The 24,235-nt window shown below is 40.0% G+C and overlaps 1 protein-coding gene across 10 annotated transcripts in view; it reads right to left on the bottom strand.

The window, feature by feature from the left end:
- citb (citron rho-interacting serine/threonine kinase b) overlaps positions 1-24,235 on the bottom strand; it is a 39,370-nt gene that overhangs the window by 7,602 nt on the left and 7,533 nt on the right. Inside the window, exons 5-31 of one of the 10 annotated variants that reach the window (XM_077520959.1) lie at positions 21,102-21,272; positions 20,896-20,949; positions 20,763-20,816; positions 17,479-17,619; positions 16,939-17,064; positions 16,687-16,782; positions 16,398-16,514; positions 16,091-16,200; positions 15,234-15,417; positions 14,896-15,093; positions 14,739-14,792; positions 13,459-13,656; positions 9,359-9,552; positions 8,673-8,808; positions 8,474-8,578; positions 8,106-8,246; positions 7,599-7,706; positions 6,625-6,850; positions 6,222-6,380; positions 6,056-6,079; positions 4,562-4,723; positions 2,693-2,873; positions 2,447-2,535; positions 1,846-1,950; positions 1,571-1,740; positions 1,242-1,286; positions 75-155 (exon numbers count right to left, since the gene is read on the bottom strand). In XM_077520959.1, coding sequence (XP_077377085.1) covers positions 75-155; positions 1,242-1,286; positions 1,571-1,740; positions 1,846-1,950; positions 2,447-2,535; positions 2,693-2,873; positions 4,562-4,723; positions 6,056-6,079; positions 6,222-6,380; positions 6,625-6,850; positions 7,599-7,706; positions 8,106-8,246; positions 8,474-8,578; positions 8,673-8,808; positions 9,359-9,552; positions 13,459-13,656; positions 14,739-14,792; positions 14,896-15,093; positions 15,234-15,417; positions 16,091-16,200; positions 16,398-16,514; positions 16,687-16,782; positions 16,939-17,064; positions 17,479-17,619; positions 20,763-20,816; positions 20,896-20,949; positions 21,102-21,272 — 3,429 coding nt within the window. Of the gene's footprint in view, positions 1-74; positions 156-1,241; positions 1,287-1,570; positions 1,741-1,845; positions 1,951-2,446; positions 2,536-2,692; positions 2,874-4,561; positions 4,724-6,055; positions 6,080-6,221; positions 6,381-6,624; positions 6,851-7,598; positions 7,719-8,105; positions 8,247-8,473; positions 8,579-8,672; positions 8,809-9,358; positions 9,553-13,458; positions 13,657-14,738; positions 14,793-14,895; positions 15,094-15,233; positions 15,418-16,090; positions 16,201-16,397; positions 16,515-16,686; positions 16,783-16,938; positions 17,065-17,478; positions 17,620-20,762; positions 20,817-20,895; positions 20,950-21,101; positions 21,273-24,235 lie in introns of all 10 variants that reach the window. The other 9 variants (XM_077520957.1, XM_077520960.1, XM_077520958.1 and 6 more) reach the window with 9 other exon arrangements.

Genomic DNA, 24,235 nt, shown 5'->3' with positions numbered 1-24,235 from the left:
GTCAAAATCCAGTAAAACGGCTGGGAGCGAAAATGCAGTGAAAATGGCTGCCGCCAGTGAACGAGTTAAGGTACCTGATCTGTAAGTGGAAGGGTGCAGTTGATATCAAGCCGGTCGTCTCCTTCCAGCTTCAGGAGAGAGTTTCCTAGGAGCTTCTAAAATCGAAAAGACGTTGACGGTCAACAACATGCGCTCAGCAGATGCAACGGAAAGAACGCGACGCCTGCAGGAGGGTGTGGAAGTGAGGACAGGTCAGGAGTCACATGCAAGTTCACAGTAGACTTTTTACTGTACAAATATCCGTTAGATGCTATCATTGAAAGCTATAACTAGGGTGACCAGATTTTCAAAATCGAAAAGCAAACCTTCACTCTCTCCTTTTAGTGCTAGAAATTCCTCCAGCTCAATTACTTGATAGTATGTAAAGGATTGCCAAGATATTTGATAGATTACCCGGTTCTCCAACACTTGACGTGTGTGCGCAAATGAATTGGTTACCGCAAAAAACAAAAATAATAAGTCTTATGTAGTATTACAGTATCACTTTAAACACGGCATTCTGATTAATATTGCGGAATATGAGTTAATCCACTCGGTTTGTTTGTTTTTGTTTTGTTTTTTCTCCTCAGGGGGCAGCCATTTTGCCACATGCTGTCGACTGAAAATGATATTACAGTTGCTCAGGGCTTAGGTAACAGCCAATCAATCACGGCTTAGCTTCGGAAAACAGGTGAGCCATGATTGGTCGTTACTCGAGCAACTATGATGTCATTTTCAGTCGACAGCAAGTGGCAAAATGGCCGCCCCTCAAATGGATAAAAATGGGTAGTTGGGCTGCATAGAACATATTCTTAAGAATGGTGTGGGGATGACTTCCCCTTTTATGAACAAAATGTGATCATCAACATGCAACAGGAGAGTGTAGGGAGTGAAATTGGGGTAAATTCATAACTCAGGAGTGCCTTAGTAAAAAGAAAAAAAAGAAAAAAAAGAAAAAACTAATAATAATAATAATAAAAATTTTTTTTATCACAACGATGGTTTTCAAAAGAAATAATAGTGCTGCAGTCAGACGACAGTGAGTGTGAGGGGGGATGTCAGTGGGACAGGTGGTAGCTTGCGTGGGAGTGCGGGTGGGTTAGTCAACATTAACCAATAGAATGCGAGGCTGGTGCATCACTGTGAGCTCGGAAAGGAAAGTCTTGTGTCTGCACTTTTTTATTTTTTTTTTATTTTTTTACCTGGACCAGAGGAGACAGAAGCATTTGTCTTTTGGACACAGCAGCCTATGTATGCAAAGATACTCAAATGAAATGGGTAGAATCCAGCAAATCAACAAAACACGCCCATATAGCGGATATATAATGAGGCAGGATGGAAACGCAACAAATCGGGTTGTGAGAGACAAAGAAAGAAACAGTGGAGGAGAGAGAGAGAGAGACGGAAAAGAAGATGACAATTAACGACATAGAAAAGTGAAACAAAAAGACAAATTCACTTCTGAATAATCCCCCGTTGAACTGATTACATCCGTCCTTTTTACAAGTCAGCAGAGTGCCGAGATACTCACTGCGTCCGCCTCAGCCTTCTCCCGCGAGACACGCCCCCCAGCGACGACAGATTCCATCACTGCCACCCAGCGCTGCTTGTCTGGGAAACTGGGAGCCATGAAGTAAATGGACTGCCCGGGCCAGCAAGGGGCGTGACAGCGAGACTCCAGTTTCAGCACGTATGGAACATCTGATCTCCAACAAAAAAATAAATAAATAAAAGACAACCGACATCAGCGAATCATCAATACTTGACTTCTTGCTGGTGTTATTTATGTGAAGGATTACATCATACCTGATTTGGCTGTGTTGGGTAGCTCGGTGGCCCCGACCGCTCCGTGAACTTCGACCTCTCCATCAGACATGCACAAGTCGAACTCCTCTAGTGGCTTAATTGAATCTGAGTTAAATCACAAGGCATCCAGAATCAAACACAATTAATGCTGTCACCATCGATTATTTTTAGAATCAATTAATCAACTAATCGGATTCATTTTAATTTTGCATTTCCCCCCTAATTACTTTATTTTGATTATTTTATCCACACTCACAAGCACACCGAGGGACAATTCGGAGCGCCCAATTAACCTGCCATGCATGTCTTTGGAATGTGGGAGGAGACCGGAGTACCCGGAGAAGACCCACGCTGGGACGGGGAGAACATGCAAACTCCACCCAGAAAGGCCGGAGCCTGGACTCGAACCCGAGTCCTCAGAACTGGGAGGCAGACGTGCTAACCGGTCATCCACTATGCCGCCTCATACATTTATTCGATTATTAAAATAGTTGTTGTTTAATTTGGTAAACCTGGCGATTAATCGGTTAATTTTGACAGCTCTAAACACAATGAATGAAAGTCATCAGCTCTCAAAAGGTAAGATGATTGCTCAAGTAACCTTCTCTGGGTTCGATCTCGTAGATGGACACTTTAGTCCCGTCAAGCACCACATACTTCCTCTCCCAGCCTTGACCTCGCTTTCCATTTCTGCAATAGCGGAAGCACATAGTTTTCATGTGAAAACAGGACACAATTAATACACCTTTCTCACACAAATTGGCTGGCAGCTTAAGACCAAAACTTTACAGAAGAATCTTCATGAAGGTATTTGTTTGGCTATTATGAGTGAGCGAGCATAGTTAACCTGGGCTGCTTCATCCATCCCTCCATGTGCATGTGTCCGCTGGCGTCTTTGAGCGGCTGGCCCGAAGAGTTGCCCTTCTCCCGACACAAGCCGTCGGACAGATGCAGGGAGCAGTCGCTCGACATGCCACACGTCGCTGGAAGGCACGGGGAGCATTTCGGATGGCACAGAGCGTGACATTCTGAGGGAGGGAAAATATCACAAAAAAGAGCAATGGCATACAACGTTGGGGCTCCTCAACACAAAAGTGCATTGCGCAACAGTGATAACAGGCACTCAGAAATAATTAGACAGAACATTATAAGGTCGATACAGTAATTTATAAACACGGGCGGAATTATGGCTTAGCTGTGGATTTTGAGCAGATAGAGTTACTATTCTCCAAGATTGGGCTAATTAGTTTGAACCAGCAGGTTGGCTTGAAGATTGGATTTGGGCAGGCTGAAGAGCTAATTATGACCACCTTTTCTGACAGTTGTGTACTGACGTAAAAAAAAAAAAAAAAAAAAAAAAAAAAAAAACATGTTGTTTGCAAACTACAGCTATACTGATAGCCTGGTAACTAATTCCTTGGTAGCTTTAACTCATCAGTATGGGTAGTTTTTACCTCTTGTTGGATTAAAAATGTTGACCCATTGTGCTTGGCAGGGAGATGATAATGTCAGGATTACCTGTTTGACATTTATTAAACACGACACAAAAAGGAGAGACGGGAAACTCGCGAGGAGAGAGGAGAGGAGCTGACTGATACAATTCACTAATCCTCTCCTCACCCTCTCTTTTTATTTGGTTTTCACGCCCCTAGTTACATTGGTGAGCCACCCCTAAAAATGCAAATGGATCACAGTGTACTTGTTTGTCTATGTGTGTGTGTACATGTGAGTGGAAGATTGCTGAGTACATGTGTGGTCAAGTTTGCAATCATTTCTTAACAGACAACAGGCAGAATCAGCAGACTGGCTCTAACCATTCTGCTGCGTTAGATGTTCTGGTTCTTGTGCAGAAGAGTCATCTTCTGTTAAGATATCATTCTGTAGCCTAGCTAGGCTATGTGAATGTGAGTGTGGAGCAGAGAAAAGCATTCTCCATTGCAAGCAGAAGCAATTGTTCATTGCAGCAAATGTATGATAAATTATATTGACAATTATTCCCACAACTTTTTTTTTTAATTCAGTTAAATTATTTTTAGATGTTTTTTTTTATTTAATTTTTATTAATTATTTTTCGAAAATGTCTAGCTTCAGTTTATAGTAGTTTTAATTTTTATTAGTTTTAGAATTATTGTTAACCCTTTCACTATATATATAATATTTATCGAATGCAATAAAAAAAAAAAAAGGGTTACTAAATATTGTGTACCAAAGTAAAATATAATTCTCAAATGACTGACATTCCTTCTGGATGGACATACAAAAATACCAAAATAAACACAAAAAGGACATTTTTGCTATAATTATTATCAGTTGTAGTTAGTTTTAAAAAACATATGTATTTTCATTTTTATTCTATTTCATTAATGATTTTTTTTTCAAGTTTCATTTGAGTTGTTTCATGAACTACAATAAACTTTTTGCTCGGTCAAATCCTCAACCCATTACACCGGGTATAAATAACCAAGCATTGGTGGTGGGTTAACCATTTCGTTTTCGCCCAATTTAGGTTACTTTTGACACAGCAGTTTTAAGGGTGTTGTTTTCCTGTGACATTACACACCGCCACGTTGGAGGTCGACACATTTTTTTAAATTTTGTGCTTATTGAGTCTTCATCGCGAGTAGAACAGAATAAAGAATCCTCCCGATCTCAACATGGCCCACAAACAAATGCTGCACATGCTGCACGTGATGGAAAACTCTTAAGTGTCACTCACCGAGACAGGTGGCAGCTTGTCGACCAAAGTGCACTGTATCCAGGCAAACGGTACACTTGGCGGCGCGCATGTTGAGTCCCACCGTGAAGCGGTGAGCCGTGTGGTGGTGCGCCCTCTCCCTCTCTCTTTCCCTCTGGCTGTCTTTCATTCGGCGGCTATATTCTGAATACAATCACGCCAGGGTCACATTGAGAGCGGGTTGCTTCGTTATATCGGGTCCCGCCGAAGCCTCAATACATCATGCCATACCAAGTATGAAGTCCGTTCAACGAAAAAGTGCTTTCAAAAGATGTCGAGGACATGAGCAGCTTAAAAACGGAAACTAAAGCATTAAAAGGCTGTATTTATCCCGATGCTTGTGCATTTAAAGGCATTATGCAGTCAATATTATACTGTTAAAGGTGCCTCAAATTTTGCATACCTTGGTCAGGACATGATTCAAACTACTCAAATTTACTTTACCGGGAGTCCTTTCTTGGATTATTGTACTTTCAACAATATAGACCCTTTCATGGCCTACGTCACGATGACGTCACGGTGTTTAGTGGAGGCAAAAACAACCGCAACAAGGCAACGAAGTGCAGCTCGAAGTAAACAACACTGGTTGTCTGTAGAAAATGTCGTATTATGTTTTTGGTTGCCAGAACCGTTGTTATATTACAAATTTTGAACATGTGCATTCAAGTTGTAGTAGTAGTTCTAGTTGTAGACATGTAATGATTTATAGGCCTTCAGTTTATCTTTAGTATAAACTGCTCAGTTTTCTATAAGGTAGATTTAAATGTCCGGCCATTGCACGGTGGATAGTCCCGTTAAATCGTCTATCCAGTGCGTGAGTGCGTACGGGTCAGTAAATATCAGCCCATCAGTCAGAGTTAACTCTTTAAAGTAACATTCACGGTCGTGGGGAGTCAGTTTACACACATATGAACTCAAATGGCCGTTTTCCGCGTCCTTTCCGACGTGAACTTTCTGCGAAAATATGCTGACCGGTGTTAGAACCACACGCCACTGAGGTGTTTTTGCCTCCAGCTAAGCCCCGCCCTTTAAATTGCGTCACATTGTTTACAAACTTTGAAGGGGTCTATAATGACAGCCACATTTGCAATTTTGATGCAACTTTGACATCATTATACAGTCATTTTCCCAATAATATGACTGAATAATACCTTTAGATTGGAATTCATTATGTGCATTACAGTGTTTATCAACCGCTTTATCCCGCTAAGCGCACGAGGTGATCGTAATGGGTTGATAAACACAGTGAGTGGGGTTCCGCGAATCACACGGGCTCAGCTTCAGCAAACGAAGAAAGAAAACGATGCTTCAGATTTCGAAAGCTGTGCACTGCAAAACTGAAAATGTACATTTGACCTGCTGGGGGACATGCACAACTTTGAAAAATCTGGCCTTCTGAGGAATGGGTAAGGCAAAAGGAGACGGGGGGTACGAGACCAAACTGCGGCAACTGTCCGAGAGTTTGGGGAAACTTACTTTCAAAAGTCACCCTCCTTCTTTCTGAAAGGTGTGTGAAAGAGAAAGGATCGTAAGAGAGCATTCTTTTTTGTGGGATTTATATTTGTGGGCCTGTATTTTGAATATCACGTTTGTAGTCTGTTATTGGCTTCTTGAATGAAGACGTCATCATGTCCTCACTCACCTTCAGGTGTTGCGACCTCCTTCCTGCGGCCCGAGTTGGCTGGAACCAGGCTCGGTGGGACTTGCTGGTGATCGGGAGACTTCACCATGGCCGACATCATCATCTGTTGCCGTGCTGTCGCTGGGTTTGTGGAGCTGCTGTGATCCTTGTATTGGAGTGCTGGCATTGAAATCAGTTCTTGTTCATATCATTGCTTATCAACTTGGAGCAGAAAACCGAACCGACAGTTGTTGTTTTTTTTTTTTTGCATGTTGACTCGCCTCTTTGGCCTTGTTAATATGAAAACAATCATTTCAGTGTCAGTTGCTATGACAACAGTGTGTGACGCAAAAACAAATGACCTTTAAACATCGACTGGACTTTTTGTGCTTTTCCAAAATAAGAGCGGATGAAGTGTTTGTACCTTCCTCTCTCAGGGACCGCAGTTCTGCTCTCATTTTCTGAAGCGCATCCTCCAGCTCAGAACAGCGAGTTCGCTCTTTGTCCAGTGCTACCTTCATGTCGCTGTACTGCAGGGGAACTGGCTGGATGGAGGACACAGGGGAGACCTGGCCCTGGCTTTGGCCCTGGGCCTGCGCCTGAGCAGCCATGGCAGCCAACAGGTCCTCGCGTCGACGTCCAAAAAGACCCTGAAGGAGAAACGCAGCGAATGGGCATGTCCAATGAGAACAAAGAGTAGGTTCTGTCCAAGCTGTTGATTAATAGTAGAAGTTATTGTGAATGTGCAGAGAATTTTAGTAGGAGTTTTAATGACAATTCATGCATGAAGTGACTCATCCACCACCTTTATAATCAAGCAGTTACCCGTTTTTGGCGTTCATCATTTAAAAGATTTCTTTTGTTGTTTTGCGCAGTGCTTCTCAATTATTTTCTGTTAGGCCCCCCCCAGTAAGAAGAAAACATAACTATAAATAGTATTATTTGTCTATAAAATTGTTATAAGAACATCTCTGCATAACACTGTATCCGTATTAACGTATAAGAGAATAAAAAAAGAATCAAATATGGACCAACTTACAACAAATAATAGCTTAATTTAACTGTAACAGAAAAGATTTAAATTGCATCTGAAATTCAAAAATAAAATAAAATCCTTAATTAAACTATTAATTTTTTTTGACTGGCCACGTCAAACCATATGATACGGAAAAATAAGATTACATAAAATCAATAAATAATAATGCATTCAAACTGATCACCAACATTAACTCAGGAGCACAATATTAAAAAAATGTTAACCTGCAAAACAAAAATATGTAAAATAATTTTTGCTGATTATTTTTTTTATATATATAAAATAAGTACACTATGTTTTGAAGGGGTTATACAATTCACATTGATTCACGCCAATTAAATGAATAAGAGATGCCGTCTGACCTTTTTCTTCTTCGAACCGCCATGGGCCTGCGCTTGGAGGAAGTCGATGAGCTTGGTCTGCTGAGTGATAGTGCCCTCCATTTTCACCTTCTCATGAGAGTATACAGCCTGCAGGTGGAGCTAAGTGAACATCACTACTGTTGTGAATTTCTCCTCAAATACTTGGCGTCATACAGAGAAATAATGCAAAGTGTGGGGGCGAAGACCAAAATTTGAGTGCATGTATGTGTGTGACACAGAACACACTTTTTAACGTGCAAATGAAAAGGAAACAATAGAAATCGGGTTATAATGCTTCAATCACCTGTGCTGTAAACAATAATTATAATAAAAACAATAATCATGTGGGGGGGAAAAAAATTGCAAAGTATATGGAAGGAAAGAACTCAAAATGCTGGATTTTGTTCCTTCATGTATGAATGCTACTTTCCAATATATATATATATATATATGCATATACTGTATAGTAAAAGTGTGTACAGTACAATCCGGTATATGTAGCAGCACCTGTATGTTCTCCAGCTGATATTCCAGGTCAGTTCGCTCAGTTTTCAGCAGGTCAGTCTGGTCCAGGGCCTCTTGAAGGCCCTGGGTCAGACGAAAGATGTGGGCCTTCTGACCATCCATCTGCTGCTGAAGCTTCTCTTGCTGCAAAACAACAACAACAGGTGCCACATTATCCCATTCTGATTCTTTTAACAAGCTTGGACACGTAACACAAGGACTTTACAGACTTCAAGGTGTGTTTTGTCAATTCGTATGCAGCAAAATGAAAGAAAACACACCACCTGCATGCAATTAAAATATGTTATGGTAATAACTTCATAATGTCGTCAAAGAGCTGTGATTATAAGGTGCGAAAATAGTAAATGGACCTCTTCCAACAGCCGCTGTTTCAGATCTCTCTCACTCTCCAGCTTTTGCTGCAAACTACGAGCATTCATCTCCAACATGGCGTGCTTCTTCTCCAAATCGTTCAGCTGAAGGACGGGAAAAACGCGACGCGCTCATTGTAACATATGCTTAATCACAGAGGGTGTTAAAATACTTGCGCTTTGGTGCCGAAACACTCACAGTGTCTGCGAGGCTCTCGGCTTTGAGTTTCTGGTCTTTGAGAATCTGCTGTAGCGCCAACATCTCGGCTTTGTGCTCCTTCACGGCCAGTTCCACAGCCTGACGGGACTCGGAGCTGCGCTGCTCAGCGCGAAGTCTGATGGACACAACAAACTTTTTGTCTTGATGTTTGAGTTGCATTCTTCTTGATCAAACTACGATGTATTTACAAACAAGTTCACAATGAATGTTCCAGCTCCGCCACACAAATGACATAAACGTCTCTTTCAGGGTTGTGTGAGGGTGTTTTAATTTGTGCAGCAAATTCGCCTGGCCTTGCCCACATTTTTATATACATACTGCTTAGATCCAGAACACCAAGTGATGATCCCTTGAGAGAATAAGCCTTTTGCATCCAGTGAGTGTAGGTGGAGGCAAGCAACAACATTAATAGCAAACACTACCTACCAATGTGGAGAAGGTCACTTATTATTCTCTCTGAATATGTAACAGCGACTACATTGGATCATGGCCTATTGAAGCTGGTGTGACAAATTAAACCGATTTCTAAATAATGGATGCACCAAACATGTCTTAATATGCTTTCTGTTTATCAGAAAAACGGTTAAAAATGGGCATATGTAAATATAATATATATAAACTTGGAGTACATCATGCGGATTACTGTCAACGTGTTTTCTATTAACCTGTTCTGTTTCTCAGTGTCCAGCATTCTTTGGACCTCCCGAGTCCTCCTCTCGGCCTGGTTCTTCTCCTCTTCCAGAGTTGCCCTCCAGGCATCCCACTGTCTCTCCTTCTCCAGAAGTTCATCATTTAAAGTCTCAAGTTCCATGACTTGCTCCTCCAACATGGTGCATGTGGTCTTCAGTGTTTCAAGATTCTAAAGAAAAAAAGACAAAAGATAATGCTGAGTTTGGACTAATACTGTCAGATGGATATTATCGTAAATTCAGTCAGCTGTAGCCACAAAATTGAAAATAAAAATCTGGAATTTCTTCACACATAAGTCAGTCTACTTTTGTGCATGGGTGGAGTTTTCTTTCTTGGGATTTTACTCGATTAGTGCAGATAGAATAGGACATTTTGCGGCATTGTGGGATGGAACGCAGCCGACTCCTGGTCAATCGAAGCAGCTCCCCTCATTCCCAGTAAAATTAGGGTGTTGGAAGTGCTCGACATTGTAAAAGCAGAAATTGGCCCACTCAAGTCCGTGCATGAAATTAGCACACGTAAAGTGTGTTTATACAGGTTTACTGTAAGATATCTCCTTGTGAATTGACCGCACATATGATGTGTTTTCTTGTCTAAAAGTTGACAAAAACAAAACAAAAAAACAGGATGAGGTTGAATAATTGTGATTTTTAAAAACTACCAAACGTGACTGAAACTGTACTATAACTGAGACTACATTTTAAAATTTCTGATAAAATTAACACTATTGCATGATAAGGGTTTCTGATAAAGTCTATTGTTAACGTAATGCTTTCCTACAGACAGCAATACAATACCGAAGCGACATTGAAAGCTACAATAAAAATAATAAACATTTAATTTAAGTTTTCGAAAGGTCCAGCAAAAGGAATCAAGTCCAGTTGTGCCATGCTGATGCCGAATCTGCCGTGATAGCAGCAAAACTGTGTACTCAGAGGGATCCTGCACCTTAACATTTTCAAGATTATTCAACAAAATGATGGAGGAATTTTTCCATATTATTCAGTTAAAAAAAAAAAGGGCACTGGGCCTAAAATAAACTAAATGACTTAAGTCGATTAACACGTAGGACCCAAACTGCTGTCATAAATAGTGTTCTAAATATCATCAATACCTGTGTGGTGTCTTAAATTACACTTTTTGACACAGGCCATTTTTCTTTTTACATCACAAGGCCTACACAAAGAGCTGATCCTAAACGTTGAGGGATAAATATAGCCCATGCTGGTCTTGCAGCATCACCGCAGCTCTCTGAAGTCCAACGCTTCCACAGCTGACACGACCTGGGAGTGATGGGGATGACACATCCCTCCCTTCCCACACAGCACCACATCCCTCGTCTCTTCCTCCCATTGCTGGTTACACAACCGGCAGGACTGAGAGGAGCGCGCTACTGGACGCCCACACACACCCTCCCACAGGAGCAGTGCTCACATCGCGCAGCCTCCTCGCTCTCTCAGCTCGAAACGGAACGGCACACATTCAAATTACGAATTATTCCGAGAGTTTCTGCTGCCTGGTTTACACTTTGCACTGTCAGTGCTGGGAGAGATGTCTTGGTCTCCTGTCACAGGTTGTGGAGATATCACATAATGTATGTTAGTGAAAACCTAGCGTCTGGCTGGCTATGAGTGGGAGGTGGAAAGGGAAAGCAGACTGTACTGAAAAAAAATTAGCGGTGGCTGATATAAATACATGCGCACATTTGTGGGGAGGTTTTTTGGCAACTGGGTGCCGAATATTCAAAACCAGCAGACTAAAACGCTACCTGACAACATAACAGTCTTCTGTTTACAGCAAGCTATGAGATTGTCGATGCAATTATTGCATTTTGATACATTAGAGAATGTGGGTGGAATGCTTGGAGAAATGGTGAGAAAGCTCACTAAAACTGCTTTCCGTGAAATCCCAGGAGGAGCAGACAAGTAAAAATAATAGCAGCACTTCACGAGGAGTAGAGAAGCAAAACTAAAAGTTTCAACACTGGTCTTCAGGAGATTATTTCACCGTTGCCAATAAATGTTGCACACTTTGAAAACCGGTTTGTTTTGCTTGAAATAACCGTCCCATTTATAAGGACAGAAAACCCGCACACAAACCGGGATAACAAAGACTAACAAAAAGAGCTTGCAACAAAGAGCAAGGAACTACAAAAATACAAGTATATTTTCAAATCCGAGGGAGGCAAGAAAAGGTTAAAAACAAAACGAGGTGACGTCATGGAACAGGATCAGGGAATCAAGATAAACAACTGGAAGACGGTGGTGAGCAAGCAAATAGTTTGACAACCAACAAGTGGTTTAAGCTGCCTTTTAAAGCCGCTAATTACAAATCAGCACGCAGCAGGTGCGTAGCTGGAGGATCTGCCCACCGTCAAGCAGGCAGGGCTGAAAAAAAAAAAAAAAAAAAAAAAAACATGCCTGAGAGCAGAGAAATCTAATGTTCTTTTTTTTTTTTTGTGCAGTGAGGACCAGAGAAATAATTTCTTAACTAAAGTAAAATAAATATCCTTGAACCCCACATCTAAAGTTATTTTAGACTGTCTGCTCACTTTTTTTTTTTAATCACGTGAAGAATAAAACCAGAGTCCGCTCCTTTCTCTCCTGGGCCAATATGGAAAAAAACGAATGCATGCTTTTATCACCATTCGGATGTATACTGTAATGCCCTGTTTTCTGGTCTTCCCCCGCTCAAAAAAAAAAAAAAAAAAGTCATCCAAAATGCTACCTTACAAATAATGATAACAGAACTCGGTGTTCTGATGAAGACCAGAAGGCGATTCCACCGATTTTAAAAATCATTGCATTGTTTTCCCGTGTGTTTCAGGGTCATTTTAAATGACTGGTTTTTAGATGTCCTAATGGTCTTAATGGTGTCAGGTCCTCTTGTCTCTCTAAACTCCTTTTAACCTTTCGTGAGCTCTGAGGTGTTTGCTTCCTGAGATGCTCTGTACTCTGTCCTTAGGTCACCCAATGCTCTTTATCTTTTATCTTGTGTTTACATGTGTTTGTGTCCTTGCGGGTGTTGAGTAGAAAGGGAGTTTTTGTAATCATTTTGAGTTGCATTTTTTGTAACTAGTTTAATTGATTGATTGAGCAATAACCATGACCTCAACTCAACTGAGCCTGTCATGACTCGGGTCATGCAAGGGTTATGTTTGGGTCATGACCGTGTGGACAAGTATCTGTTTTGAACTGATGTAACCAGCATCACGATTCAACTGGTAAGACGCTATGTGATGTAGAAGCTACGTGATGTCAAGAACCTTTAATCTCTTTATCTGGTCAACAGCCAATCAGATAATACCATGTCAGTCCTGTTACCCACATGACTAGCCACAGCCAATCAGATCAATTCGCTGTCTATGTAACCCTGACTGAGAGGTGTGTGTTTTTGTCGGATTATTACCTCTGTCCCTCTGTGCAACTCTCGTTGTGTCTCGTCTAGTCTAGTTTGTTCCACGCCTCTTGATGTAAATAAATAGTTAAGGTCTTATTTGTGTCTGCGTTTTTTGGGATCCAACCTCAACACATAACAGAGCCGTTTAAAAATGCTAAGTTGCACCATACCAGTGTCAGTCACCCTTTAGTTGAGGTGCTAACCACAGAGCGACGGTACATAAAGGATGGAGCTAGACTGACTCTGCACTCCAATGACCCAAAAAACTACATGTCCTTCTCAAACTTTGTCTCACTGAAATTAACAACAACCTTCCATGAAGGCAGAACACAAAAAGGCCTCCTTTGCTATCCTTTATTGAATTTGTTGCTGGGTTACGCTGTGTCGCAAAGCTTCTTCACAAGTGAAAATAAAAGCCGGATCAGAGTTTACCAATCTCATCTGTAATGTGGTCAACTAAAATGAATTGTGACTGTAAACTGGAAATGTGGTGTATTTGCTACAAATAAATTCAAATGAAAACTACATCACACATTATGCAGTGCAATATGTCATGTCTGCACAACATCAAAATGTATTTAGTGAATTATTTGTGAAGGACAATCAGTGAGATTTACCAATAATTATTGCACTCAAATGGGGTTACAGAGAAACACAACCAACTGCAGCACCTTACCTGTTTTTGGTTGTTAAGGTGCATCTCGCGGTCAGCCACCTCTCGACGCAGTTGGTCCACATCCTGGCTGAGCTGCAGTCGGTCCTCTCGCTCGTCAGATGCTTCGTCCAGCTGCTTCGACAGGTAGAAGTTCTGGCGATTCAGCTCAGCATTCTCTTGGGTCAGTGAGGTCAGCTGTTCCTCCAGGTCAGTGATCACCTGTAAGAAGTTATGTCGAAGACTGAGATTACAAGTAACACAAGAACATACAGAGTAGCCAGGTTTTAAGTTGAAAATATAATAGCATAATAATATCCATAATCATTTCATCATTTCGTAGGGTAATCATTTCTTCCTACTCTAGTAATCATCCATGCTCACTATGCTCGCTCTTGACACAGTTGGAGTCTGATGAGAGGCTATTTACAACCCCCCCATTGTTCACTCTAAGGAGAACATGTACAATACATAACTCAAGCGGGTGGGGGAAGGGCATAAGAAGTAAATCTTTTATGTACATAAATCTGTTGTGTGTTGAATCAGAACGTCTTTTCCCCTGAGGCAGGAGCTTGACAGCAGCATCAGAATATTTCAGTCTTGGTACAGAAGTCGACAGTGAATTGGATGCCGTGGTGATCATCAGTAGAGTTTTGACATGGCTGTCATTCAAATCATTCAACTCCCCTCCCCTGCCATACGTCCTCAACTGTGCTGATTCCATACTACTGTAAACTCTGGGAGTACATAAATTAACAGTAAGAGGGAATACAGTGGAGGCGTGCTAGACTCATTGCAGATATCCGTCTAGTGCCGTAGCATCTGGAACTGTGTATCACTTGTTCTTTCCATCTTTAGCATAGTAGTAGTAATTACAGACTCTTCACTTTATCAGTTTCATTGTGGTGAATGACACCATATAGTATTGCACAGCGGATATAAATAATCTACACACGTCGATTCAAATGTGGGTTTTTGTTCTATCATATGACATAATAACCTTGTCTGTTCCCACTGAGCAAAAACAGCCCCAAAGCCTGATGCTGCCACGACCATGTTCCACCCTTATACAGGTTATCAGCGATAACGTATCGTTAACAATGATGACGGGAAAAGTTTGGAAGAGATTGATCTTTATCCCATTTTTTTAAATCACACAAACCCGGCATTTAAACAGCGCATTAAAGGCTTTTTGTATCCACTGTATAGCATTTTATACACATAAACATGCAAAACAACAACCACGATCACTAAATGGCAACCAGTATATTCATGGAAAGACTGAAATATAATGTGCTACTCACCGCACAGCTGTCCCTCAAAGCATCATACTTTCGTTGTATCTCATCTCTGTGTGCCTGACAGATTTGACAAGAGAGACAGTCACATTTCAGCACCTGCGTAACACGGCATCAAAGAACACTTGATCTCTAGTTTCCTCCTTTTCCATCCATGTCTCACTCTCAGCACAGTGATCTCCTCCTCAGCCTCGGCAGTGGTCTCTTCTAGCTCAGTCTTGGCATGCTGCAGTTGGCTTTCCAAAGCGCGTCGAGCCGCCTGGAGGTTGGTGATCTGGGCTTCGCGCTCCTGCAAAGACAGTGTCACTTCTGTCACCTGCCGCTTGATCTCCAGCTTCTGTTCCTCATGCTCCAGTCCAATCTGGGAAGACAGATGCGGGGGAGAATCCACATTTAGGGGAGGAGCATCCATCACAATATTTATTTTATTTGTTGCAAATCTTAAAGACTGAAGTTCAATCCACTGCGAAACGTGATGATGATACAGAATTCAAGATGAACCTCTCTGAGCCTGGTTTCCAGTTCTAAGACCCGACTCTTATGGGTATGCTCTTGGTGACTTGTTTTCTCGAGATGCTCCTCAAGTTTGGCATTCTGGGCTTCCAACTTTCCAGCCTGAGACTCCAAGTAGAACTTCTGCTGGCGAAGCTCTGAGATCATTTCTTCCTGGGCTTTCCTGCCATTACCACACATCCAAAGGTGTACAAAGCTCAGTAAGAGGAGAGGCTGCTCAAAGATTTTATTTCATGCACATATCCTCCTGACTACCAGCAATTCAAATTTGTCCTCTGTAGTGGACCTTTTTAAACCTGAATATCTCCCACCCAATGCATACGATTGTATCAACTCCTTTTGTGCCCTATAGAGGACATTCAGAGCTTTCCAATGATACCAAATGTGTAGGGGTGGGGCTTTGCTACCTTGGATTGCATCATAAAAGAAAATGGCTTCCCTCAGTGCAAGAACTTTTTAGAGAAGAGGAAAAGTAAGTGCATAACACTTTTTATTGAACAAGTTTAGGCTTTAATGTTGTTAGCATATTTTCTATACGACTCTTAAGAATACATTATAGTATTGTTGAATTATTTTAACTATATTTGAGCCTAGCATTTAAGTTTAAAAAAAATGTCCTCTGTAGTGGACACATCATAGCTTAAAAGTAAAAACTTCTTTAAAAAAAAAAAAAAAAAAAAAAAAAAATCTTTTGCAATATTCCAGTTACTTCACAAAGATTGGGGAATATCAAAATAAACATGATTGGACAACATTTTTTTCCTGGTAGTCAGGAGGATATAATGCCGAAAAGGGTGGACTTAACAGAGCGGAGTTAAAAGATACAGACAGCAATCACTACTTACATATTTTTCTGGGTGTAGATGCTGCTGTTGGCTGCTAGCTTGTTGGCCTCAGACAACTCAGCAATTCTTTGCTCCAGACTGTTCATCTTAGATTCCATTGCATTTATGGTCTAAATGAAAAATTTTACCAGTTAGAACTTGAAATAATAACGGTGTCGCAAAAATGTATACATGGATCGAAGGACTAGGGTGTTTTGCGCCTCTACATAGAACAAACCCAGATAATCTAAACAAGAAATCCATGTCAGTGTGATAAATGTGAAAATATGCCCGGAATAGTGTCACTTCCTCGCTAGTCAGCTCTTACCGCCTTCTGTTCACTGATGATGCTGCACTTCTCCTGCACCTCCTCCTCATATTTGCCCTGACTGGACTCCAACATTTCTTTATCAGCCATGTCCGCCTTCATCTGAGACTCCAATACCTGCCAGGCAACCCACCAAAGCAGTATATCACTTCACGGGACAAAGAATGGTGAAAAGATGTACACCTACAGCTCAACTGACGAAAGCAAGACTCGCTCGCAAAAATTAGGCCTGCATTCTATTGTTGTTTTATTATTCATTTCACAGTGAGCATACATTAACGTATTGAACCTTAATCTTATCTTCATAGAGCTTCTCCTTCTGTTTGAGATGGGTTTCCAACCGCTGTGCTGTGGCTTGGGAATCTCGCAGACTTTCCTCAAGTTCCTGCACAAAATGAATGTATTAGACAGTGCATATTATCGCAAAAACACAGATAATAGCTATACACATACTGTACATACATACATACAGACTGCAAGTGTGAGATTTTGCCAAACCATACCGTATATTTACAAAGAGTAAGTATGAAAGGTGGCTTACCAGAATTTTATCTGCCATCTGTTGAATTTGCTGGCCCTTGCTCTGAATGTCATCCTTCATTTTGGTTTCACGACGCTCAACAATCTCGAGTCTTTTCACCTGGTTCTCGAGTGTCTTTCTGCCATCCTGTACACGCCCACACAAATGCAAACATTTCACTTTATTGGCAATTTGGCATGAAGGTTCGGGCAGTCTTCTCGATTTGGCTGCATACTTAACTGCACACCGTTAATATATGAGCCTGCTTTAATAACCCTTTCACGGACCGTGGTCAACAGCCATTCAAAAGTTGCTTTCTATATGAATGAATCTTATAAGATAAAAAATGTTTTTTTTTGTCTAAAATTAAAGACTTGACTACAGTTTGAATATGGAGTGGTGTGTTGCTCAGTTGTTTTTATAGATAACTAAGCCACTTCTTAACAATATGAGCAAAAATGTTCTTATCCAGTACTGCAAAGTAATGTGACATGATTAAAAAAAAAAAAAAAAACAGGAAAACCAGATGAGCTCCCACAGGTGGTTTGTTTGTTTGTGTACCTCAGTCTCACGGAGACGCCTTCTCAGACTGTCACTGGAGTCCTCCTTGTTCTGTAGCCTCTCTAAATCTCGCTCCATGCGCTCTTTGGCCATCTTCATGCTATGAAGATGGTCTGTAGCTTCAGAACTGGATTTTAATGCCTAAAAATGTTCAATGTCAATTAATTTAGGTTCCTAATGGTAACTGGAGTTTGCTCGCCACAAACAATTTTATCACACAGTACACCTAGTAACCAGAAAAGTCCCCATGGAAATTTTAAATGGGCCTGCTAACTTTTGCAAGTTCAAAACCCGCATTTGTGAAGAATGTGCAGTATTGCGGGTTGGGCTTTCCTGGTGGAACCTTTTAGACTTCGGTGTCAACAAAAAGTAAGTCTTACAATGGTCCAATTATGAATAACTGTTGCTAAAATGCTAACATTGGCAAGCTAACAGAACAAAAACAACAGTACAGAACACAATGACATACAGATAAGGAATTGTTCCCTTTGGTGAGGTACTATTGTGAAAGAGAATAGATCAAATGCTAACAGTTATGTTAACATTTAACAAGATAGCAATCTCATCTGAGAAACCCTTTAGGCATAAAGATCAGGATTTTAACATTTTCTTGTGCTATTTCCATTAACAATTGACACAATGCTAACATGCTAACGGCTGTTATGCTATTATATATAGGAAGACAGCAATCTGAGCACAGAAAGTGGTGAAGCAGAATGGTAAGGACTTCACGCTGGGTCCTGTGGTCAGGTAGAAATTAGAATAAAAAATAAATAAATAAATAAAATAAAAAAAAATAAAAATAAAAATAAAAAAAATAAAATAATAATAATAATAATAATAATAATAATAATAATAATAATAATAATAATAATAATAATAATAATAATAAAGCAATCCACGTGGCAAAAATCCTGATGCACATTGATGCGTAAGCATTTTCATTCTGCCTTGTGGTCAGCTGCTATTTTAAAAGCAAATAGCTCAAATGCTAATATGCTAAAAGCATGTATCATGTGGCACAGAAGTACACATGTCGTTTTTACATAACTCTGACACACAAGGCCAATTAGTGCTAATCCACCCAGAGCGCATAGCTTTCACGATGATGCGTAAACGACAGACTAAAGTCACCGGCAGAATCTGCCGGATTTTGTGCATCCAGAAAAGCACCGAGCTGAAACGCCTTTTTCCCTCTTACGCTGTGGGACAATATGGCCCAGAATGACTGGGCATTTTCTACGTATTTAGCTGAGAACGTTCCCCTCAAACAAACTGCTCTCGCACACTATTGATTTCATGTGACACTTGTGAGCACACAGAGGCTTGGAGAACGCACAGATGTGCTCATTTTCAATATCGGTTAGCTGATGGAATTAGAGTAGGTATACACAGCAAGATATTGATTGTGGTGGAGAAATGAGCAAAACTATGAAATTGTGGTCAGTGGCGGAGTTGATCGATTTTCCCTTGCATCAAAAAAACAAAAACAAAAAAATAGATGTTTGTTTTTGAAAAAGATACTTACTGTATGTGTACAAAGTAGATTCAGATTATCCACATCTTAGAATTTTGATTAATCACGATTAGTCACTTAATTAAAAAAGGCTTTTTATCAACATTTTTTGCCCACCAAATTTGAAAAGCACCTGTTATGGATTAATTCTTTTGACATTTAATGTTATGAGGATGTCTTCAATATTCTTTTTGATCCACTGCACACTCTCATCCTCTTTTTCAAACAAGTTAATTACTTGCATAATTTAAAATGGGGGAAAAAAAAGACCCCAGTAGATGCACATGAACAAATATTCTGATTGTCATGCGCAAACATTTATTAAATGCTTCACTTTAAAGCATGTAGTTATGTTTATTTTTCAAACACAACCTCTGATACCTTTAACATAACCATCCGCTGTCAAGCTAAAAGATCATCTGCGGTCAAAATTAATAGTGCGATTAAGTTGCATTATTACATGATTAATGCCATTTTTTTTTTTGTGATTAATCAATGAGTTAACGCTTTAACTTTGTCAGCACTAGCAGTACAAAGTCACCAAAGTTAAGACAACAGGAGGTAGGCCTAATTGTCTAGCCAGGGTGATTAGGTGACAGTTAAGTAAAAAAACAAAAAACAAAAAAAAAAGCAGATTATAATCAAGAATAATATGATATATATAATGCATATGAGCAGTGTTATTATGGGGTGCTGAGTTCTGCTAAGCACTGCCACTGCTGCTTAGAACAGGGATGGACAAAAACAAAAATCAAATGTTTTTAAATTGGCGTGAATTCTATGCAGTTTCATTATTTGTGGGCCTACCCAGTATTTGATGACCCCAAATCTCTGCAGCTAAACCCCATTCCCTGGACCATGGGAACTGTATGTCTGGATTATATAGTATGGCTTCCTGCAATCCTTGCAACTGGTCAGCAGGACCACCGGACACCGTAGTGGCAGAAATGAAATTGGAAAAGAATCATTTCCAGAAATTGTGGCTACCAAGGGAAATAATTTACCATCGACCTGCCTTGAGGTGTTTATTTGATGTTAGCCGTTTATGCTCAATGATCCAGACGAGAGCTGAAGCTTGAAACGCTGAACAGGGGTGCTTTAATATTTGTTGTTTACCTGCTCATCACAACTTGCTAGTGCTGTTCTTCATCCTATCTGATCCAAATGTCCGTTAACCAACAGATCTCTGCAATTCAACACTATTTCCAGAATCCCTGGCCACCAGTAATCAGATAAGTGTTCAACAAGCCACAGTCTTTGACATTTCAGTGCATGGACCTGCGAAAATACCTAAACTAAGTCTATAAGTGGCCCCTGCGCTGGCTTACACTGTGCACCATGCTAGAATTCTATTGGGGCTTAAAATAGAGCACTGAGTCTCAAAAATCTGAAACGATGTGGGGAGCTGTGAGTCGCAGGTCAGTAACTAATTCGGATAAGAATCTAACCAAAACCTGATCTTAGGTGGTCTTGTGTATCTGAAACATACTGTACAGTCAAACCATTCAAAAAGGATGTTAAGTTGGAATATTTATCTGGAGAAAAAGACCATTCAGAACAAATGATGTTTTCCAATGAGGAGAGTTTTTTGATTGCAAAAATGGGCCAAATCTGACATAAAGGCCACATTATAAGGGAAAGAAAGAGAAAGAATGAGGTCAGAGATGGTAAACAAAGCTTGTGTGAAAGACTATCAGGGTGTTTTCTTTCTTTTGTTTTTAGCAATTACAGTATATGTATTATTAATTTACAAACAAGACTGTTCTACCTTGGCAAGTTTCTCTTGAAGATCATGGAGCTTTGCCTGCTGCTCTGAATTGGTCTAAAAAAAAAAAAAAAATCAAATTTTTCAATATGCAAATTAAAGTAGCCCACAATAGTAAACATGCTCGATAAAATACCTTTTCCAGCTTAGTGATAAGCTCATCTGCTTCTGCTTTTCCTTGTTCTTTTGCCTGTGAAAATATATAGTATTCATAAATGTGTGACAGTGAGCTTCTCTTCAAATAATGACTACCGTTGAGAAAAAGAAAATGACAGCCGTAACAGCATTCTCAACCTCACACTACGGCATAAAATAAAAAGGTCCAAATTGAAAATGAAACACCTTCTGCAACCGATGCTGATAGTCTCCAGCCTTCCTCTTCAATTCTTCACTGCTCTGACGAGACTCTTTCAACTCGGCCTCATACAGGTCGCTACGACGACGAGCAGCTGACAGGTCCTCCTCCAGCTGTCGGATGGAAACTCGCATCTCCTCCAACTGGGCATGATATTCCTGGACAGAAAACAAGTCATCAGTGGCCGAAATGTAGAAAATGTTTAAAGAAATACAGCAAAAAAGGGCAAAATAGAAGCTGATTATACACAATTTGATAGTTGCCCAGTCAGGTTACTTATAAAACATCGTCAAATTAACATAGTTATACAAGTTGTGTAACTACCACGTGAAATAGAAATGGAAAAGAAGTTACTGTTCGTCCCAGTGTTTTTTGACCTGAATCCATCCAGAGAAAAAAAGTTCTTGTTCGATGCTTCTACATCATTCATGTGAGCAGTTACATACATAAGTGATGATGCTAACTACGCTCAAACTGAATAGGATGAAAAAAACATGATGCAATTTTGCAGACAGTACAATTCAAGACTGTTCTCAGACAATTTGATAGCAAGTAATGTTTGGTAGTAAACATGAAGCGCCATAGTCACTTAATTCACGTGTCTGTCAAAAAGTGATTGGTCACAGCCTTGATCTAATTACGAGTACAGAGCAGCCGCCTTATCGGGTTACATGGCGCATCCATACATTTATCCCACTAATAAAAAGTAGCATCTCCTGACTCAGAGGCTCAACACGGAAAAGGGCAAAGTGAAGCTGGCAACAGCCGATGATAAAATTGCTAATATAGTTGAGGAGGGGATTCAATTTGGGGGAAGAAATTATTACTAGTTTCAATAATATGGTTAACCCCGAAAGGGCCTCTTGGTAGCCATTTTTACGACCTGATTCTGTATCTTATGCTATTGTCAACATGATGCCATCTGATTATTCTTGGGCTACATTTAATAGCTATATTTTCTCTTTCTGTCATGATATTACTCATTTAGTATCCCGTGAGAATTCATCTTTAAGTAACTCATTCGCTCCCAGCCATTTTCACAGAAGCAATCCCGTTCACTTCCGGCTGTTTTACTGGATTTTGACTGATTTTCCAACGCCCACAGAATCAAATTGTGCTCTGTTGAAATAAAAACATGGAACCTAGCAAAAGAAGGATTAAAGTCTATTCTTTCATCAGGGGAAAAAAAAAGTACATTTCTATCCGTTTCCGTTTTGCAGCAATCTCCTTTGCTCTGCTGCCACCTACTGGCCCTTTGTGTAATAACTACCATTTCTGCAACCGTTCTTAGCAGTTGAGAGGCTGCATCAAAGCCTTCTGTATGCTCTAGCATAAAAAAAAATAAATAAAAAAAAACATAAATACGTCTTTGGGACACTTAAAACATTAAAAAAAAACATATTTACACGTTCTTGGGAGCAAATGAGGCAATGGTATTTGATAAACCACACAAGCTCATACAGACTTTTGCAATAAAAACAAATGCAATACTATTCACACATGATGGACCTTCTGAATATGTGCCCGGAATGAAACCGTTGTTTGTCTTGCATAAGTTACAAATCTATCCTCACTAGTTACTATTTGTTGTTCAAATTCTGGCTGGCTTCTGCATGAAAATGCCAAACACTGCAGTCAAATGATGTGCGTGGGAGACAGATGCTTTTCAAGATGAAATGCTGAATTTAGCTGGTGTAAATACCGGTCTCAGAGCCCCCAAATGGGTACATGTATGAACCGAAAACTTGACTCATAAATTTGAAGACACACATAATTGTTTGTTCTAACTTCTAAGATCCTATTTTGTTCAGCCACAGTTTTGCTGATGACGTGACACTTATCATCACCCGCCTTGTGCAGAAGACGAGATAACAAAAGCATAGAGAATGTGTTTTTTACGATTGATGGCAGTTTAAGGACTTTGAGATTATTATTTTTTATTTTAAAAACTGCAAATCATGAGTGTGGAAACTTTTGATTAGATGTCCTCTTCCTCTACAACTTTTCTTTCAGATAATCATAAGGGACACTTCAACTTTAGTCCCATGTGGAAGATAACCCAATAACAAAGAGACACAAAACCCCTCTCAGTATTTTCAGTTACAGTATATGTTGGGCAATTTCCTGGGAGATGTTTTATTTATTTATTTATGTATTTATTTATTTATTTTAGAAAATGTCTGAATTCAACTGGCCATAAGTAACCTCTGTTATTCAAAATCTGACACGAAGGAATTTCCAAATGGCCAGACTGGTCTAAATAAAGTTATTTTAGTACCAACACTATCAAACATATCAGCACAACAATGGCGGCAAGGAAAAATCAACACCTCAGCTGCCAAATCTGCAAACCTATTCAGTGGGGTCTCAGTATCTCTAGAAACTGATATAAGGTTTGAGCCATAACATTTTGATCATCACCAGTTTAGCAATTTTAGAATCTCAGAACAAAATCAAAGACGATATGTCGGATTTAGTCCGTTGGGGCCTGAACGCGTCTTCGTGGTGGCAAGAAAACATTTTTTTTGCAGTTTGTTACATGTTTTTCAAAGGTGTCGCAACTCACCTGCATACACAGCGGTATAGTGCGGATTACCAACACCCACAGATAAGGAAGTATTTAGCCGCCTGATCCATGAACCATTTTAGAACTTGCTGTCACTCCTACATGTCCCAATTTAAACCTCTTGAGCCGTTTGCAAACATATTTATGCTTTACAATTAGTCTTTAAACATCTATCCAAACAATATGAGAAGTGACACTGGACTTTTTTGGTAATTTATTTTCACCATTGCTCGTCAGACACAATATGCAGTAGGGATGTAACGATAATGGCAATATCGTGATATTGTGTTATTAAAACTGCCACAATATCGTCGTCGTTGTCATGTTCACAATATTTAAACGGAACACATCTGTTAAAAAAAAGTCAGTTTGATTTCCATTTGTGCAGTTCTAGCACCCTCTGGTGGCTAATTGATTAGTGACAATTAATTTTCATTAGGGATGTTTTGGCCTTTTATTTTTAAAATCTGTGCTAATTGTGCAAAAGTACAATACAGTATTGTACTTTTTTTGTTATGAGCTTTTTTTTTCTTTTTTTTTTTTACAATATTGTGA

This window comes from Festucalex cinctus, chromosome 5, assembly GCF_051991245.1.
Source record: "Festucalex cinctus isolate MCC-2025b chromosome 5, RoL_Fcin_1.0, whole genome shotgun sequence".
Taxonomy (NCBI): domain Eukaryota; kingdom Metazoa; phylum Chordata; class Actinopteri; order Syngnathiformes; family Syngnathidae; genus Festucalex; species Festucalex cinctus.
The sequence above is the reverse complement of the archived record's forward strand: the minus strand, read 5'-3'. Positions and strand labels throughout refer to the sequence as shown.